Source organism: Drosophila albomicans, chromosome 2L (genome assembly GCF_009650485.2).
Source record: "Drosophila albomicans strain 15112-1751.03 chromosome 2L, ASM965048v2, whole genome shotgun sequence".
Classification (NCBI taxonomy): Eukaryota; Metazoa; Arthropoda; class Insecta; order Diptera; family Drosophilidae; genus Drosophila; species Drosophila albomicans.
In genome coordinates, this window is record NC_047628.2 from 26,472,401 (window position 1) to 26,492,684 (window position 20,284).

The window sequence follows — 20,284 nt, forward strand, 5'->3', positions numbered from 1 at the left end:
AAATTGTCAGTTAGATCAAAAAGTAATTTATTTTTGCATAATTTTAAAAATCGCTATTATTAAACAATAATTTAGTATAATGTGAGATCAGTTTTGATAAAAACATGGGATAATTACTTTTGAATAATTAAAAAAAAAAGTTATATTTAATAAAATGGGTATTTCATGATCGGCGCCCAGAAAGTTTCCGGTTTTATTACTTTAATATATCGGCTTAATATCGTGTTGTGTAGTCCCCAGAGAAATTGCCTACTGAAATTGTGAATAATGCAAATAATTCTAGGAATTTAACCGCTTGATTTATGAATGGTTGAAAGACTGCAGAAGTTGTAACTTTACTACAGTAATCATAAAATACAAGTAAATGCATAAAAAACCCAAGTTTTCTTTTGCGTATGATATTAATAAGAAGAAGCAGGGTATCATGTTGCTGCTGAGTCAGGCAAATAAATTTCGAAACATGTTTCCCTCAAATTCCATGGAAATTGGCATCCTGATATGTCAGAGTTCAAGCGGAAAAGCGAAAGTGTAATCCACACTCCGTACTGCGTGTATAGGCATGCTGCAGAAGCAAGTGAAATGAGTCACAATGCCAGGACACGAGTTGTGTTGAGTGCCACAACAAATGCCGGCGCATGATGATGATATCCTTTTTCCAGGAATCGCAGGCTGATTCAGCTGGCGCTCAATCGTTGTGGCAGACAAACAAGCGGCAGGCCAAAACGCTCCCCCCGAAAAAACTCACCCACAAGGTCGCCGCAACACATTCACGTTTTCATTCATAAAAGTGAAAAAGCTTTTCCACTTGCGGTGACTCACTCACTCTCACACACTGTGAGAAATTTTCCAGAGTCTAGCCCTAGCCAAAGCACATAAAAGCCGTCGATTGTTGTTTGTTATTTTTTGCAACGTGACTCAGCTCAGCTCAACGCTTGGTCTTAGCTTTGATCTCAGCTGTATCTAGGTAGTGACGTCGCCTTTGTTCGCTCTTTACCAACTCGACTCTCTTAAAACGTTTCTTACGCTCTCTCTCTTTCTGTCTCTCTTCGTTTGAGCTGCGCTTGCACTTGTTGTCGCGTCATGTCTTGTTTTCAGTTTTCAGCAGCTCAACTTTGATCTTTGTTTTTGTTATCGACTCGAAAAATAAAATGCGCAAAGCTCTCTTGCGCTTGCGAGGCGGCATTTTAAATGGCGTCGACAACGAAGTTACGTTTTTATTTCTTTGGCTTTCGGTTTAGTCTTCAATTCGCTGGCGTCGCGATCGGTTCGATTTCGATTCCCTCTTGTTAGTTGTCTCTCTTCTTGTGTTAGCTTTTCTGTGCTGTGTTGTTTAACTGTGTTTCTTTTTGTTTAACGTCTTTTGCGCGCGCGTGTGTGTGCTTTAAAAGCTCTTCACGCGCTCTCTCTCTCCCTTTCTCGCTCTATCTAACTCTGTTTTAGTTTGCGTATCGTCTCTCGCTCGCTCGCTCGCTGTTCGCGCGTTCGCTTCGTCGTCTGCGCACTTGTGGCGCAGTCAAGTTAAGAAAACCTGTGCATGACAAGTGTAGACAAATTGTAGATAAAAATAAAATGAAAACGTAAAAAAAAGGTGCATATACCAATTGTTGTTGTTTCGCCAAGTTTCACTTGCAAGCTTCACACATTTTTAAATAAATAAAAGTACGCAACAATAAAAGAAGAAATGAAATGACAAAAAAAAAGCCACGCGCTAAACAAAAACACAAAAATATACCTACCTATACCAAAAACACAAAAATATACCTACAACTTTACAACGAGCCACAGTGCACGTACAATTTGATAATTTGTATTAGAATTCGAATGATTAGATTACGCCACACAAAAACTCTTCGCTCCCGCATTGCCAAATTTTGTTTGGATCGCAAAGTCACCAAAGCTCTCATTAGTGTGTGTGTGTGTGTGTGTGTATATACATACAGTGAATTCAAATTAAATCCGCCGCCACCGCCAAAACAACAACAACAAGCCCGCCCAGCCTGCTGCTCTGATGATGATCGCATAAGCATAAAGCCTGGAATTCCCCCCCAAAGAAAACGACGTCATTACAAAAGCTCAACCCTCTCTCTCTCTTTTCGTGAGATCTCTTCTTCGACGTCCTCTCTTCATTTATCGTGTCGCCGTCACCTGCTCTCTTCCTAGCTTCAATATCACGCTCTCGCTTTCGACGACACTTTTTTGATTTCTTAGCTTTTCATTAGTTTTCAATTTCTGATAAATTTCTTTCTTTGCTCTCTGACTCTTGTTCTTATTGTTGTTATTATTCATTTTCTGCCTGCTTTCATCAACTTATTATCGCATCGCACAGTTCTTCAATGTGTGTGTGTGTGTGTGTGGCTCGTCTTGTGTCAGTGTGCGACAAGTTCGCAAAAAGAATTTAATAAGCATTGAAAATTATTTATATATCGAGAAAGAAAAAGATAGATGGAGAGAGAAAAAAAAAAAAAAATATCATTAAAATACCGAACCGGTTTCTGTAATAGTTTTTGTGAGTGTTTGTTTGTGTGCGGATAAAATGAAATTGTGGCGCGACTATAAATATAATTAAATAAAAGTTGATTATTTTGCATACAGTCAGTTCAAATTTACATAACGTCGTCGTGAAAATTAGCCTCGTTTGCAAGTGTTTTTCTTACGTGTTTTCTCCAATTTCAGAGCTGAACCTGCATTCAAAATTTGTTTTTATTGGAGTACAACAACAACAACAAATATAGAAACCAAAGAGCAACGCTCAATGCATTTTAAGTTTCCTTCATCCGGCAACACGCATCGATTAAGGTGAGCTTAAAGCACATATCTATAACTCTCACTCTTCTTCTTCCTCCTCTTCTACTGGGTTTGTGGGGGAATTACTTTGATGTTAATGAATATGTAGAATATACTCGTATGAATACAATGAATACAATGTATCTTACATTCATTCGTTGAGTTAAATCAGTTTCATTAGTTGCTCAAGTATTAATTAGTTATTTATTGGAAATTATTTAATCTAACGATTATACGGGTTTATATAACGAGAAGTGCGTCTCACTTATTTATAAGCTGCTCACAAATAGATATATAAATGGGAAATTTCAAATCTTATTAGCTTAATTTTAAGTCTTTCGTTTCGACAAAATTTATTACGGATTTTGGCATTGCAAAACTGTCAATTTTGATGATCCTGATGATTCACTGAAATATTGATAAGACTTGCAACGGAAATGTTTGTTCAACTATAGATAGGTTTCTTTTCAAAGAATTCATATAGAATTGTTTTGAATAATTTTGTTCGTCTTTGTATGGAATAGAAGTATATGCGGGTCCATTTACTTGACTGCTGTTCAGGAATTTGAATATTTTATAGTCCGCTTACATTTTGCTTTCAAAGAAAACTGAGTTATCTGAGTATTTATTTAACTTTATCAATCGCTTAACGCATTTTTTAATAAAAATGTTCAATGAGTTTTAGAGCTTATCACCTTTGAGTATTTAAATGTCAATGAGCTCAAAAAATTTTCTTGATAAATAGAACATTTGTCGTATGCATGATAATAATATGTGTTTAGTTCTATACACAAATATTTTTTCAGTGTAGTTACAACCCTTCGCGAAAGCTTTTCACGCAAGCTTCTCGCTCTTTCTGCCTCATTCGCTCTGTGTCGCTCGCTGTCTCTGTCTCTCTAGCATTTTGGATTAAATAGTCTAGCATAAACGATAAATTGAAACAGCAAAAACTAAAACACCTGTGTACATGGCAGCGCAGTCGCTGTTGACATCGCAGTCGCCGACGGCGTCGCCGACGGCGTCGCAGTCGCGGTCGCTGCAAAGCTTTGACTTTGGCGTCGAATAACGTTAGCTGCATTTTCTGCTGTTTGGGGCAACGTTGAAAACGGTCCGAGAATTTTCAATTGTGTTTCATTCTAAGATCGACTCGATGCGTTTGCGGTTGTGTTGAACGGAACATTTTCATTCAAAACGGAAATACAAAAGAAAAAAAAGACGCTTGATAAAAAACTTGTAAACAAATTGTGCGCGAACGTTTCGAGAAGCAAGAAAATTAAAAACTGAAAGTGAATTACTGAGAAAACATAAACCTACAAAAATATTGCAAAAAGTGTTACAAAAACATAAAAAAAGAAGTCGTATATATCATGTCTTAAGTCGTCCTTGGCTAACACACACTGCAGGTAATTACGGGTGTGAGATGCTTTTAACTAATTCGACGTAATTTTATATTGCACAAAAACCGGCTGCTGACTCACACACCAACTTCATTGATGTGTGTATGTGTGTGTTTGAGTATGTGTGTGTGCGAGGTAAATAAGTGGAAACAGCTACTACACAAATATAGCAAGTCATCACGAGTATAGTTATCTCAATTTTCAAGCCAAAGCTCGAGCTTGAAGCTAAAGCTAAAGCCAAAGCCGCAGCCACGAAGCAAAGTCAATAAGCAGCGACATTTCTCGGAACTTTCGCATATGCTAAACCAAGTTTTGATTGATGCCCACGCAGAGCGGGTAAGACCCGCCATCTAACAAATATGTATATACAACTATACCACTATATATAGGAACTATACTTTCAATGCTCTATCATCAATCATGGCTGATCAAGTGGGGTAAAGACAAAAGGTGTGACATGACTTTAGGCGGGCACTTTGATAAGAGAAATGCCAAATAATAGTTTCAAGTTGACAGATGATGGACTAGCTGATACCCTAAGTGGAAAATGCATCGCATTCCTAACTTATCGGAACTAGATCAAGAAGAAATCCTCTCAGTTATATGTTTGAAATTTTATTCAAGTTGTAAATGACTACAATTAATGATTTAATGGCAAAATAATAGTTTCAAGTTGACAGTTGATGGACTAGTTGATACCCTAAGTGGAAAATGCATTTCATTCCTGACTCTTTGGAACTAGATCAAGATGAAATCTTTTCAGTTATATATTTGCATTTTTATTCAAGTTGTAAATGAATACAGCAATAATTTAATGGCAAATAATAGTTTCAAGTTGACAGTTGATGGACTAGCTGACACCCTAAGTGGGGAATGCATTTCATTCGTAACTCATCGGAACTAGTTCCATAAATTTCCTTTCTTACTTGACGTTGGCAATCATTTAATGTGAACTAATAGTTTGAAGCTGACAGTTGATGGACTAGCTGGTACCCTAAATGGAAAATAAAACCATATTTAAAGATTTCTTCCTCAGCGGAACTAAATAAGTTCATTTATTTAGTTGTGTTATTATTTGAGCTGAAAATGACGCCAGCATTTTTGTTTGCATTTTTTTTTTTTGAAGCTTAAAATGACGCCAGCAATCATTTAATGCCATATAATTCTTTACAAATAATATCCTAGAAATTAAAACCTATTTTAAAAATGTATTCCCTAGCGGAACTAGTTCCATAAAAAATCCTTTCAGTTACATATTTGCATTTTTATTTAAGCTGTAAATGAAGAGAGCACTTTTTTAATGTCATATAATAGTTTAAAGCTTATAATTACTGGACTAGATGATACCCTAAATGGAAAATAAAACCATACTTAAAGATTTATTCCTTAGCGGAACTAGTTACATAAGTTCATTTATTTAGTTGGGTTCCTATTTGAGATGTAAATGACGCTAGTAATCATTTAATGCCAAATTATAGTTTGAAGCTGACAGTTGATGTACATATTAGCTGATACCCTTAATAGAAGAATATATAACAATTTATTCCCTAGCGGAACTATTTCCATAAGAAACTCTTTGAGTTATGTATTTGCATTTTTGTTGAAGCTGAAAATGACGCCAGCAATCATTTAATGTCATATAATACTTTTCAAATAATATCCTAGAAATTAAACAATTTTTAAAAATTTATTCCCTAGCGGAACTATTTCCATAAGAAACTCTTTCAGTTAAGTATTTGCATTTTTATTCCAGTTGAAAATGACGCCAGCAATCATTTATAGTATTTGTTTGCTGTTCTAAAGTTCGACTTTAACGGAATTCCCCCCAACTGAAAACAAGTTCCTTCTGTTCTGGCAGCGGAACTAGTTCCCTAAGATTTGTCAACATTGAAAGCCTATCGGTTATTTATTTGTATTTTTATTTTAGCTGTAAATCGCTTGACGCCAGCGATCATTAAATGTATAATCGCTGTTGTTGTGCTCCAGAGTTTAACTAAAAAAAAGAAGAAACAAAAAATATTAAACGATTTGGCGACAAATTTCCAGCCGCCGTCTCGCCTGGCGCTCTCAACTAGTTTTTCGGTTCTAGTTTTGTTTTTATTTTGATCGGGTTTGGAACCCGATTGAAGAATTCGCTGGCTGCTGCTAGTTTGATGTTGATCTTAATCTTAATTTGTTGTGCCTGGCGCCAAAAGTTTTCAGCTGCTCTCTCGCGTTGCATAAAATTTGAATATTAAATAATCAACAAATTTGTTTGATATTTGCCATTGGCAGAGCAACAATTTTAACTGCCGAATTGGCGCCGTTCAAATTCAGCGAATTCTTTCGCTCGAAAGTCTCTTCTTCATTTTTTTACTTTTGTGTTTTGCCAATCATTAATCAATTTTATGGTTTTGCAAACTTCTTTCTTTATTATTGTTTTTTTTTTTCGTGAATCAATTTTTGGTTTGGCTTCATGCTATTTTTGATCACAGAGTGAGAGAGTGAGAAGACGGGATCGGGATCGGGAAGCGATAGATTTCGCAGTGTGCCATTAATACCAGACTCGTTTTTATATCATCGATTATTTTATTTTTATACTACACGTCGGGCGGCGGTATCAGCTCGCAACTGATACCCGGCCATATCTCAAAGTCGGCAATTCGGTAGCTTATCTCGAGCATATTCTCGACTCTGCTGTGCGTCGAGGGTCGAGCGATGGCGTTACAAATAAATTGCCATATAATCATCCGTCACATGTGCCGAACTCTCCGAGCTTTGAACCAAATTAATATGGAATAGTGTTGCGCGTTAGTTAGTTAGTTGATAACAACAAAACAATACATTCCTACTATAGTCAGTTATAGTCACTTCATTCATTGCATTGCGTTAATTAATTGGGGAAATTTGTGAAACTATTGGAGAACTAAATGTATTCCATCATCATATTTAGGTAACTGACCTTACATCCGACGTTCAAAATGATATTGCCAAATATTGCCTGCCTCTCTTTTCATTTTAATTGTCATTCACAAACCGAAATGTGCTGAAAACAACACGCGTTTTCTGAATGATTCGCTTTTGCTGCGGCCACACGAGCCAAAAATTCCTAGCATTTTTCGAAATTATACATATTATAGATCTGCAATATCGAAGGAACGTAATGATTATCTTTTGCTGCATGAATCATAACGTGTTTCTTGGAAATTCGCTGAATTTTCACTGTTAAGACCAGAACAGAAACACACACGAAATTTGTGTAGCAATAAGTCGCATATTGTTTATAATTATCACATACATCTTCACATGCACATGTGCTATAGATACTACATAAAACATTTATATTATATTGGGCGGCGCTAAGTGACCCAAAAAAAAAAAGAAGGCAAGTGAGAAAGTTGCAGTCGAGTGAGCTTGACTGTGAGATACCTGCTGCTTATGTTTAAAAAAGCAATATAAAATGGTATTTTCCTTGAAATATACCAAATTAATATACTGAACAAATACTAAATAATGTATATATATGTGTGTATTTGGTATATCGATATACTATTACTTTCAACATACACTATATATCGTCAAGTGTGCTCGACTTGAAGATACCCGAAAGCCATTTTTAATAAAAGCAAAACATGGCGATATTAGTTTGAAAATATACCAAATTAATATACCGACAAAATACGTAATTATACCGATATACTAAATTTTTCGGCATCAATATACCAATTAGTATTTTTTCAGTATATAAATTTGGTATATTTTACAATTAATACTGACACGATTTAACAATAATATTACTTTCAAAATACACTATACATCGCCTCAAGTATTAATGCTAAAAAATACTAAAGTATACCGAAATGTCTATATTTGGTATATCGATATACTGTTACATTGACAATACCATATATAACGTCTCAGCTGTTGACGCTAAAAAATACTAAAGTATATTTTAAACATGCAGGTCACTAGCACTGCTATTTCAAAGTTCACAGCTGTACATTATAATACCCCTTTACACTACAAGTAGCGAGTATAAAAACAAAATATAAAAAAGGCAAAGACGATTTGTTGACAAGTGTCTTTTTCTGTGGCTACTGAACGGAAATGCCAATAAACCCCATTGCCAGATGTACATACATATCTCTTATACATAAATACCTGAATAGATTATTTGTTGTGAACATGAAAGATACAGAAAAATTTGAAGCATGCGATATGCTAAAAAGCTACATCTGCATTTCTTTTTTTGTTGCGAAAAATGATTGACACAAATTAATGAGTAAAGCAGAAAATAAAATGAAAATATATAAGTCAATTTAAATACAATAAATTTGAGTTACTAAAAAGTGAAAATTAAAAATAAAATAAGTAATCAATTTGAGTAACTTAAAAATTTCCAAAAATTAATGAGTAAACAAGAAAATGAAATTTAAATAAGTGAAATTATATACAAATAATTTCTGTTACTTAAAAGTTTTTAAAAATTAATGAGAAGAGCAGAAAATAAAATTGAAATAAAGTCAATTTAAATGTAATTAACCTGAGTTACTTAAAAGTTGCCTTTTGTACAATTTATTGAGCATTAAATTCGCGTTTTTGTTGTTACCATTAATGGTCAGCTGCTGCATTTCCCGCATAAATAAACAGTGAAAACTAGGCGCTGCTTGTTATTTGTGATAAACAAAGTTTCGAATGAATTTCATGCTTTATTTATTTGTATATGCACTACATTTATTTCTTTTTTAATTTTCTCAATGAATTTATTTGTTGCTTGGCATTGTGACTCAGTTTTATTGGAATTTAAATATACACAGCCAGCATACCTCGAAAAGCGAACATTATGAATGTATAATATAAGTTTTGCTTATCGTTATTATGCTTATAATATAATCAGTTTATTGAAGAGGCTTGCTAGAAAAGCTGAATGATTCCTGGAAACATTTCTCGAATTAAGAACAGATTTTTTGCTAGTCTCTTTTTTGTTTGAATAATGTAATCAAACAGCTGTAAAATCAAAATTAAATAACAAATCTAATGCTTTATTTACACAAGTGTAGCAAGGTTTATTGAGCTCTCTTATTATAGTATGTATAATTATTAATGCTATTATATATACATATATATTTTCGATGTCATATCTTGGCTGAAAATGGAACAAAATTTACAAAATAAGCAAAAACCCGCAGAAAACAACAAAAATAAATACTCAGAGAAAACGAGCAACATTTAATTTTAACAAATTAAGAATTTAAAAGACAAAATGAAAACGAAAATAGCAGAAAAGCTTCGACAAAAATTTTATATACTTATATTTTCGAAAATATTTGCTCGCTTTTCCTCAGCAATCGCAGTGCTCAGAGTTCAGTCTTTAGCCGATGGGCAACAACTCAAGACGTGTGCGTTTCGAAAAAAGAACATTTTGAAAAATACTCGTGTGCATACAAACATATAGTTGAACATATTCCTACATATAGATTACATATATATTTCTACATATATAGCCAAATTTTGTGTGCTATAATTCTGTACAATTTTCCGGACCTGTGCAAACCGCTCGAAACCGGCTACAAAAGACAAATTCGGTGTTCTGTGTTGTGCTGTGGCCTTTCATAAATTATTGTCAATTTTTGTTGGCAACATAGAAAACATTCATTTGCTGTATCGCATAATTATTGTATTGAACTTTCGGCGAACCAAGCGGAAACCTTTGTATCGGGGTCAAGTGAAAGGTGATTGAAAAAATAATAATAAAAAATAAATAATAATAAAATCAAGTGCTTAAATTAAATTACATTGGTTGGCTTTTGGCCAATTTTCATATTTATGACGTAATAGCTGTAATATTTCTGTGTATGTGTGTGTGTGTGAAATTAATGTACTCTCTGCGATCGTTTAATATACCACATATACTATAATATACTGTATATAGTTGTACATATGTTTCGCTAAAAGCCAAATCGAAAATGACAGGCACATTTGGTATGACGTGCGAATTGGCTTCGCTTTTTCACTTTTTTTCTTTGTGGCCGTGTTCGAGTTTATGTTTTTAAGGTTTATTTTGATTTCCTCCTCCATAAATACGATGCGTATGTTTTGGCTGCCTTCAATTAGATTTATGAGTCTAGAAATTCGATTTTCCAAAAATACATATCGTACAATATAAAACATCTGTCACATAGGCTCGTTGCTTTGATAATTTCCTAATTGATGTTCTTGATCTACAAAGCTATATTTCTTTCAAGCATCTGATAATTTGTCTCCAGGGAAAATATTATGTGATACAATTTGAAGCATTAATCTGTCATAAAAGGTATTGAGTCTAATATTATTTTTATAGGTTTGTGTTGAGACAAAGTTGTAATTTTAAGAAATTTTATAGATATGTGGAGAGTAATTAGTAATCAAAGTAATTATATATATATATATAATATTTAAGTCTCATTAGAAACTCTTAATCTATTATAAAAGTTCTTAAGATAATGTGCTCTAACATTATTTTTATAGTTTTGCATAGTTGTAATATTAAGAAATTGTGTTAAAGATTAGTCATCAAATTTGAAAAATAGTCTTTAAGATATATTTATAGTATTTAATTATAATTACATTGCAAGGCACATTAGAAACTCATCAAGCTGTGATTATTAATTTCGAAAAAAAAAATAATCTTTAGAAAATCCCATGCAAAACTTACCCGCAATGTGTAGCAAATGGTCTTTGTATATTTAATTTGAATTTGAATTTGAATTAATTATTCAGCAGAGATTACAAAATTGGCAACACGTTAACCATTTTATTTGTTTATATGTATATCTCTTTCTCTGTCTCTGTCTGGCTTTATTTCTGTTTCGTTTTTATCGAATTTACCCCATGCGGTTGCAGACCAATGGATGGCATTAATTTTTCAAATCTATTGACGTATTCTTTTAATGGCAGACCGATGTCTAGACACCACAAGTCTGAGGTCATAGAGCTAGTCATAAGTATATGGTATACTGCCAGACACAGGTATATACTAAATATACATAAATATACCGCAGACACCAGACACAAGAGCATTAGCGAGGATCTGTCTCAGTTTTGTATTGTATTGATAAACCGCAACATTGTCTCGTTTGGAGACTGTTCAGCATCTTTGAGGTGGCCAGTCGAATATATCTATAGTTTGCTATATATACTATATATCTGTTGCTATATACCGCTGGCTGGCACATGCTCAGTATATAGATCAGCAGCTAGTGGAGGAGCATTTCTCTGTCGCGTACGCATTACGCAAAATGTTATTTTTAAATGTTAGTCCGATGCTAACTTGCCCAGAACAGCAGCAGCCTCAGCAGCCGGTTCCACGTTTAGAAAATATATAGTATAGTATATACACACACTCGCTGATCTGTGGTCAGCTGCATTTTCCGTTGCAGTTGCACAAAGTGATCTTAAGTAGCCACATTTGCCACAACAGACGGGCGCACTCATAACATTCCAATGTACACAAACGCCCACATTTCGCATTTTATAAGGTAAACGCAATTGTCTACACCAAAGATTGCAAATTGCAAACTAGAAAACGAGACACTAAACAACTTTATGACTCAAACTAAATCACAAACTGTGTCCCTTTGAATTCTTCTTTATGGAACATGTGTATTCATTAGTCAGACAATATGATGCATTGAATTTAAATTTGAACATGCTAAAGATTGACCGAAAATCTCACAGTTTATGACGTCAAATATTTACTTTATAGATTAGCCCAAAAGTGAGTCAAACTTACAGGCGGAAGATCATTTTTGACTTTAATATTTATAACATTGAAATAAGAATGTAATTCTGTAAAATTATTCATTAGTAATTACTCATTCATGATTTATATTCATTATTTTTAGCCTTACTTAGAAGTCTTCTTTCATTTCCAAAGATATCAGATTTGGTTGCGATCATATAAAAATTATAGAAGTTGTTTAAAAAATGGTTTTGTATGTAGCTTAGGCTGACAATCTAGTATATTTTGCACTTTGCGGTATATTTAGAATGTATATCAATACAGTATATATTTTAGTATTTTACGGTACCGCTCTGTTTTGCTTTTATTCAAAATGGATAGGCAAATGTCTTAAGCTTTCAATTGAATATCTATTTTTTCTTTATTTTCCAAAAATAATTACTTCGATATTAATCCCGCTTCGTTTCTAAAGATATCAAAGCGTAAAATATTGCTTTTAATTCACTCCAAATTGAGCGTAAGTCTTCTTTTCATTTTAAAGACATAAGATGGTTCAATTTCCACATTCCAGCTTTTAATTGAAAATTTTTTTTCTATATTTACCAAGACGAATTACTCAGTTATTTATTCCATATTAATTCTCTTTCCTACATCCTTAACAAATCTCGTTTAGTTGCTAAAGAAAACAGGGCGCAAACTATTTTTTTAGTCCACTTAAAATTTATTGAGCATGAGTCTTGTTTTCAGTTGAACATATAAATAAATAATATTATTTGTAAATTTACCACGAAAGTGTTTGCGGAAATTGAGCCCAACAGCAAATTTGTCTCGGCGTATTATTTTTGGCTCTTGACGTCGTCATTGTCTCTCGTCTTGGCCAAAAAAAAAGCTAGTAGCAGCGTCGTCATGCCTTTTGCCAAGAAATTCGCTGTCTATTGTCTCTTGATCTTTGTTCAACTGTCGAATAACTCTTGAATTGTTCACGCTCTGATCTTTGCAGTTAATATTTTGGCCTTGAAATGTTTCCAAATCAAAATAATTTGGTCGCTGCGGGTGCAGCAAACGATGCCCAACAGCAACAGAACCTCAACTACAATGGACTGCAGCAGCAACAGCAGCAACAACAACAACAGCAGCAGCAACAACAACAGCAGCAACAGCAACAACAAAACCAACAATTGTCACAGTCTGCCAAGAATGTGAGGAAGAAACCGTGTGTGAAGATTACGGAGCAACCGGCTGGAAAAGCGTTACGTTTCCGCTATGAGTGCGAGGGTCGCTCGGCGGGTTCGATACCCGGCGTCAATTCGACGGCCGAGAACAAAACCTATCCGACCATCGAGATTTTGGGCTACAAAGGACGCGCCGTTGTCGTGGTGTCCTGTGTGACCAAGGATATGCCATATCGGTAAAGTCTTGAAATATATCTTAGCTAGAATCTATATTTATATTTGATCTCTCTTCTTTTGCAGTCCACATCCGCACAATTTGGTGGGCAAAGAGGGCTGCAAGAAGGGCGTCTGCACGCTGGAGATCAGCAGCGAAACGATGCGCGCCGTGTTCAGCAATCTGGGCATTCAGTGTGTCAAGAAGAAGGACATCGAAGCAGCGCTCAAGGCACGCGAGGAAATACGCGTGGATCCCTTTAAGAGTAAGTAATGAAGACAGATTATAGAGTAATATTAGCACATAGTAAATAGAGTAGTTAGAGTGCTTACATTTGTTGTGAAGCAGAAAAGTTGTGTTCACTTCCGTGTGTCCGATGCTTAAGAATCCAAAGTCCAGCCTAGAATCTAAGCCGCTATATAATACAGCATTGTCCCGACTATCGGTAGCGTATCTGTTGACCGATCTCTAATTCTTAGTCAACTGCAGTTAAGCATAGAGGTATAAAATATAATGAAAATATGTCTGAAATCCTCTGACTTCTTTGCGACAACTAAGTTGCCATGTTAATTTTCTGTGTAGTGCATACGATGATATTATTAATTAATTATTTAAGAATGGATTTCATTTTACAAATACAGATAATTATACAGAGATTATATTATAGAGGCAGCTATTGTCAATTAGTTATTAAAAAGAGGATCTTTAGTTCCTTCTTAAGCTAAGTTCTTTAGGGTAATCAAAAAACGGAGAGGGACATTTTAATTTCTTAGCAAATCATAAACCAAAGTAGAAAAATTATGGGTAACTTGTTGGAACCCGTCCCAAATTTTGCAGCCTAATTAAGAGGAAATTGTTTATGGTGAGATTATATTGAATAGTTTTATTTATTTTAAATTTTTAGTAATAGTTAAAAAGAATAGTTTAATTAGTTATGAATAGCCAAAGGTAAACATAACCCGAATCTCCTTTTTTCCTAGTTTTCACTTAACAAATCATAACTAAAGTAGAAGAATTTTGGGTAACTTTTTGCAACCCCTCCAAAATTTTGCGTCTAATTAGGAGGAAAGTGTTTATAGTGAGATTGCAATAGATTTATTTAATTTACATTTTTGGTAATAGTTATCATCATTCTAATCCCTTTTTTCCTCCTTACAGCGGGTTTCTCGCATCGTTTCCAGCCATCGAGCATTGATTTGAATTCGGTGCGTTTGTGCTTTCAAGTGTTTATGGAGAGCGAGCAAAAGGGACGCTTCACCTCCCCGCTACCCCCGGTGGTGTCGGAGCCGATCTACGATAAGAAAGCGATGTCCGATTTGGTGATTTGTCGTCTGTGCAGCTGCTCGGCGAGTGTGCTGGGCAACACGCAGATCATATTGCTGTGCGAGAAGGTGGCCAAAGAGGATATCACGGTGCGCTTCTATGAGGAGAAGAACGGCCAGATGGTGTGGGAGGCTTTAGGTGATTTTCAGCACACCGATGTGCACAAGCAAACTGCCATTACATTTAAAACGCCGCGTTATCGTTCCCTCGAGATCACGGAGCCCGCCAAGGTAAGGTTTTCGGCTTCTCCAACTTAAACTATGATTTTAAATTCGTTTCACTTTCTTGCTAGGTTTTCATACAGTTGCGTCGACCATCGGACGGCGTCACAAGCGAGCCATTACCCTTCGAATATGTGCCATTGGATTCAGGTAGGCATACGTTCTGGAATCTTCATCGGCATCTCAAGCGGAAGCCCGATGAAGACATCTTTCAGCAAATACTCTCAGTGGACACAACAACAACAACAAGTGTGGCCGCTAAACGCGAGCCACCGCCCACCATTGAGGTGATTGATTTGAATACGCCGCAGTTGGAGTGCGAGCAACCCGAGTTGCCGCTGCCCCAACTCGACTTGGCCGTCTTGGATGTGGCGGATCAAGTGCCGCAGGATATGGAAGCAGCTGTCGCAGCAGCCGAGGCTGAGGCGAAAGCTGAGGAGGCTGAACGTTTGCGCACCGAGCAGGAAATCGATACGATAATCGATGAGAAGGTGCGTGAGCTAGAGCAGCTAGAGTTAGAGCAACAGCTGGCTGGACCAGCGCAAGTGCCGCCACCGCAAGCGGAGCCTGAACCGGACCTCGAAGAGGAAGTGCAGGCAGTGAAGACAGTGGAGGAATCTGAGCTGTTGCCCGAGTTGCGTCCGTTGACGGCCAGCGATAAGATCAACGAGTGGATGAAGTCGAATGAGTTGCGTGCCACAGTTTCGGTGGAGGATGATGGCAGCGATGCCACAGGTGAAACTCAAGTGGCGGCTGCGCCTGCAACGGATGAGGATAAAACGCTCAACGAGCTGCTCGAGCAGGTGGCCGAGTTGGATGAGATCTACACCGATTTCGTGATGCAACGCGACACCTACAACAACACCATACAGAACGAGTTGCAGAGCATGGAGCGACCGCCCATGCAGGTGGAGGAGAGCTTCGATGATGCCGCCACCTATACGAGTCTGCAGATTGCGTTCAAGAATCCCGTGATCATACCCATGGAGGATTTGATGCCACCCACGCCGCCGATGTCGCAGTGTGCGCCCGAAGATGCGCCGCATTACGATGCTGTCGAGGTGAATTCACAGCAGCAACAGTTGCAGCTGCAACAGCAATTGGCCCAGCACGAACACGAACAACTGCAACTGCAGCTGCAGCGCGAACATGAGTTGGAACAGGCGCAAATCGATCTCGATGCGGCAGCCATGATGCTAGCTGCCGCTGCCGAAGAGGAGAAATTGCCGCCGCTGCCTCCGAAGCGATTACGCAAACAGGACAGCAATGCCGAGAATAGTTCGATCGCGGCGAACAACGGCGACAACAACAACGGCGGCGCAACGCGAGAGAAGGCGCGTCTGCCTCCGCCCATCATACATCCACGAATGGCCGATCTGCCAGCGGCGCCCACAAAACGTTTGCCTGAGCCACCGCAGCAGGCGAACAAAGGCACAAAGTCAACAACAAAAACGCCGACGCCAACGAATCCGAACTTTAATACGTTGCCGCGCCAAAAGAAACCCGGTTTCTTTTCCAAGCTATTCGCACGCCGCAAGAGCAAACCCGAGTTGATGCAGAGCAACGAGAATTGCTCGCGTCTCGAGTCGAAGAACAGCGCAGCGGCCAGCAGTGAACCCGCCTTGGATCGCTTTGCGGTACGCGATCCTCTGCGTGCCTCGCAACGTTCCACCAAGCTGCCGCTGAAGCAACCGGGCAGCAACGGAGGCTCCGCGGTGGCTCGCAAAGCGGGCAAGACGGGCAAGCCGGTGGGACGCAGCGTGAGCAGCGTGTCGGGAAAGCGACCCTCGTATTTGAATGCGGATGTGGTGCACATACCGCTGAAGGGCGACAGCTCGAGCAGTTTGCAGCCGGCGCCGCATGAGGCGTACTCGAATGCCAGCACAATTACAGTGGGCGGACAGCTGGACAGACGCACTGCCTCAGCGCTGCAGCTGGCCGAGATTCCCATCAGCGAAGGTGGCATGGAGTTGGTGGCGATTGCGGATCGTCAGAGTTTACACAATTTGGTCAGCTCGATTGAGGCGCATTTCAATGTGCAAATGGATCCCAATATGGATCTCACAGAAGTCGAGCATTTTGCCTTGTACACAAGTGTTCCGCCCACGGCGACAGCGAGTGAATTTGATGAGACATCCGCCTACTATGCTCCAGTTGATGCTGGCGAAATCCTAACGCCCGATCAGGTGGCCAAACGTTTGGCGCTAGCGAACAGCAACAATTGAATTGCAGCAGCTGATTTTGCAGCTTGTTAACGCCTTTTTTTCTAGCCCTACGAACAATCGAAACGACTTAAATACACAAATTGTACACTTGGCAGTGGACGCCAAAGCAAGTCCGCCTCCTTTTGGACTTGGGTGCCCCGACATAAAAATTTGTATTTGTTTTAGAGAAACCACCAAAGAAATGAAAGAAAAAAACATACCTCCAACTTTTGTTGGTATGCCATTTTGTAATCGATAGTTTGTGGTTCAATGAAAACTATCGAATCGAATAATTGTTTTGTGTGCCGCATAGATTTTCCCAAGGAAAATCTGGCTGGCTAAATTTGTTTTATCTCTTTTATAATGCGCGTGTGCAACGCGATCCGAATTTGTATTTAATAGAACTGTCTAAGTAATCTAAGAAAAAAGTTCAGACTTTGTCCCCCAGATTGACAGAAAATTGGCAATCTAAAAAATGAATTTGTCCCATACTCTTTATTGTAGATCCAGCACATTTGAGGCGAAAACGTCAAAAGACTGGCGGTGATCCCATGCACCTGTTGCTCCAGCAACAACAGAAACAACAGCAACAACAACAGCAGCAACATCAGAATGATCATCAGGATGGCAGTAAGTTGCCTTCTCATTTTATATTCTATTGGTGTTGGTTTTATTCTTGAGGGTGTTGCTCATCTTTTATCTTTGTGGTGTTGGTCTCTGTCCAGTTCGTTGTCCTATTCTCTTTGGATCAAAGTCTCTTGACTGCATTCGGCCAACGAAATTTTGTGGTCGCAATGCGAATTTGTTTTTGAAGAAATTTTTTGTGTAAACTCTGCTTTGATTTTCGGCAGCAGTTTAACTTTGACAACAAACTAGTCAACTAGTCTAGAAAATCGTCAAATCATACTGATCCTACCTATTAAAAGTACTATACAGTAGTATATAGTATAATGCTCGTACCAAACATAAAACAATTATTTTCGTACATAAATATTTTTTATTCTCTCGTATACCAAAGACTTGACAAGTTCTCTGATGTATTAATCGAATAGACTCTTAGAAAATATTAAAGTTATGGCAACAATCTAAACAAACAACTAAAGAAATTATTTCAAAACGATGCGCAACATTAAAAACTATGCAAATACTACAAAATATTTACAAAAAAGAAAACGATAAGTTATTAAATACGTAGTAGAAATTATATATATATAAATAAATATAGCAATATTGTTGTTGAATATTTGAAATTGTCGCTTCGCTAATCCGAAAAATCATTTGATATTTTTATACACAAAAAACACAAACAAAAAAAACTGAATCGAAAGAAAGAGAAATTACCTAAATTTAAAAAGTAATGTTTCAAACTATTTTATAAAATATGTAGATTAATAAAAAACAAAAACGAAATGAAAAAAAAAACAAGTTTTTTAAATTGCTAAAGATATTGAAAAAAGTTAAACAAAAACTGAGTAAGTTTCTTTTAAAGCACGACAATTTTTGCAAGCGTTTATTTAATTGCTTATTAATATTTTATTAAAACTTGAGCATTCTTTGCGCATAATTAAGTTAACACTTTTTTTTGCTTTCTTTAATATTGACAAATTTCCCGACGTTGAAAAGTTTATATTTAAGATGCGAATGAAATATTTGACTCCTTTAATATATGTTTATCTACGTTTATAATATTTAATTACGTTTTTTTGTTTGTTTTGTTTTGCTTTATCTGATGCTAACAAATTTCCCGAACTTTCAAAACTTTATTATGTTTAAGATAGCAATGAAAATATTGGTTTATTGAATGTTTGTTTAGTAACGCCTTTTCTTTATCATACTGATCCTAACTATTAAAAGTTGTTTGTTTATTTTTGAATTCGATTTTGTAAGCATATTTTTTGTACTACTAACTTATTTGTTTAGTTACTAATTTAAAAGAAATCCTCTTAATAATTTTTCATGTTTTTCTTTGGCTAAACTTTTGTTTGTTTGATTTGCTGTTTGCTTTTTAAACTATTTATTATTTGCTGAGCTATTGCTAACATATTTCTGCACCGCTTCTGTTGTAGGACAAAACAACCTTAACTGTTGGAATGCCCAGAATATACCGCCCATTAAAACGGAACCGAGAGGTAAGTCTTAAAAGAGAACTTCACATTTTAAAAATGTTATTCAATTGTATATTGATTGCAGATACCTCACCGCAGCCATTTGGCATGTATCGTGCGCCGCCAGAGTTGACACCCTCGCCGCAGCCATTGTCGCCGTCGAGCAACTACAATCAGAACAGCACTCCCTCGCCCTACAACATGGCAGCGGCGGGAGCAACTGTGCCCGCCAATGGCCAACAGCAGCAGCAGCAGCTGATGTCGCCCAATCATCACCAGCAACAACAGCAGCAACAGCAGCAGCAATATGCTGAGTTGGGCAACAATTACAATCCTTTTGCACAGCAATTGCTGGCACAACAACAGCAGCAACATCAACAGCAGCAGCAGCAGCAACAACATCAAATGCAATACAATCCCAATGCCAATTCAAATCCTTTTGTCACGGGTGGCAATGCGGCACATTGGGACAACAAATTCTCAGTCGCTGCTGTGGCAGCTGCTGCGGTGTCGACAGCGCCTGCTGTTGGCAACAACAGCAACAATCTAAGCAATCTCAACAATCCCTTCACCATGCACAATCTGCTGACTTCTGGCGCGGGCGCACCTAGCAATCTGCAATGGAATTTGACCACAAATCATTTGGTAAATGGATTTGATTTATAAATAAATTGGAAACTAATTGAATAACTTCAAATTCTTACAGCAAAACCAGCACACCCTTCAGCAACATCAGCAGCAGCAGCAACAGTTGCAGCAGCATGGCGTACAAATGCATCAGCAATACGACAATAATGTCAGCAACACCAACAATGATAACAGCAACAACAACAATAACAATGAGAACGGTCCAACGATCAGCAATCTGTTGAACTTTGACAGCGAGCAGTTGGTGCGCATTAATTCCGAGGAGCAGCAAATGTTGCGTCTCAATTCAGAAGATCTGCAAATATCAAATCTATCAATATCTACGTAATAGCTTACACAAATTCTGCAGTTATTAGTCATAAATTGCGTGTGTTTGATACAAATGTAAAATGTGTTTTTAGCCTAATGTTCTTTTTAAATACGAATAAATTAATCGTTTTAGCAATAAGTTAACAAATGTTGTTCCCAACCATGTTAAAACAACTTGTAGTTGTCTTGCGATGAATACTGAATTGTA

At 37.1% G+C, this 20,284-nt stretch overlaps 1 protein-coding gene across 3 annotated transcripts; it reads left to right on the top strand.

Moving 5' to 3' along the window:
• The first annotated feature begins 1,237 nt into the window (after positions 1 to 1,237).
• LOC117566026 (embryonic polarity protein dorsal) lies at positions 1,238 to 20,215 on the top strand. Of its 3 annotated transcripts, XM_034245466.2 has the most exons (10): positions 1,238 to 1,588; positions 2,674 to 2,796; positions 12,881 to 13,288; positions 13,353 to 13,531; positions 14,425 to 14,819; positions 14,882 to 14,960; positions 17,519 to 17,644; positions 19,081 to 19,143; positions 19,205 to 19,764; positions 19,826 to 20,215. In XM_034245466.2, exons 3-10 carry the CDS (start codon positions 12,900 to 12,902, stop codon positions 20,093 to 20,095), a joined length of 2,061 nt encoding a protein of 686 aa, XP_034101357.1. In that variant the 5' UTR covers positions 1,238 to 1,588; positions 2,674 to 2,796; positions 12,881 to 12,899; the 3' UTR covers positions 20,096 to 20,215. The 3 variants fall into 3 exon arrangements, with proteins under 3 accessions (XP_034101357.1, XP_034101359.1, XP_034101358.1); XM_034245468.2 differs by lacking the exons at positions 1,238 to 1,588; positions 2,674 to 2,796 and adding an exon at positions 4,062 to 4,187; XM_034245467.2 differs by lacking the exons at positions 1,238 to 1,588; positions 2,674 to 2,796 and adding an exon at positions 9,570 to 9,892.
• Positions 20,216 to 20,284: the final 69 nt, after the last annotated feature.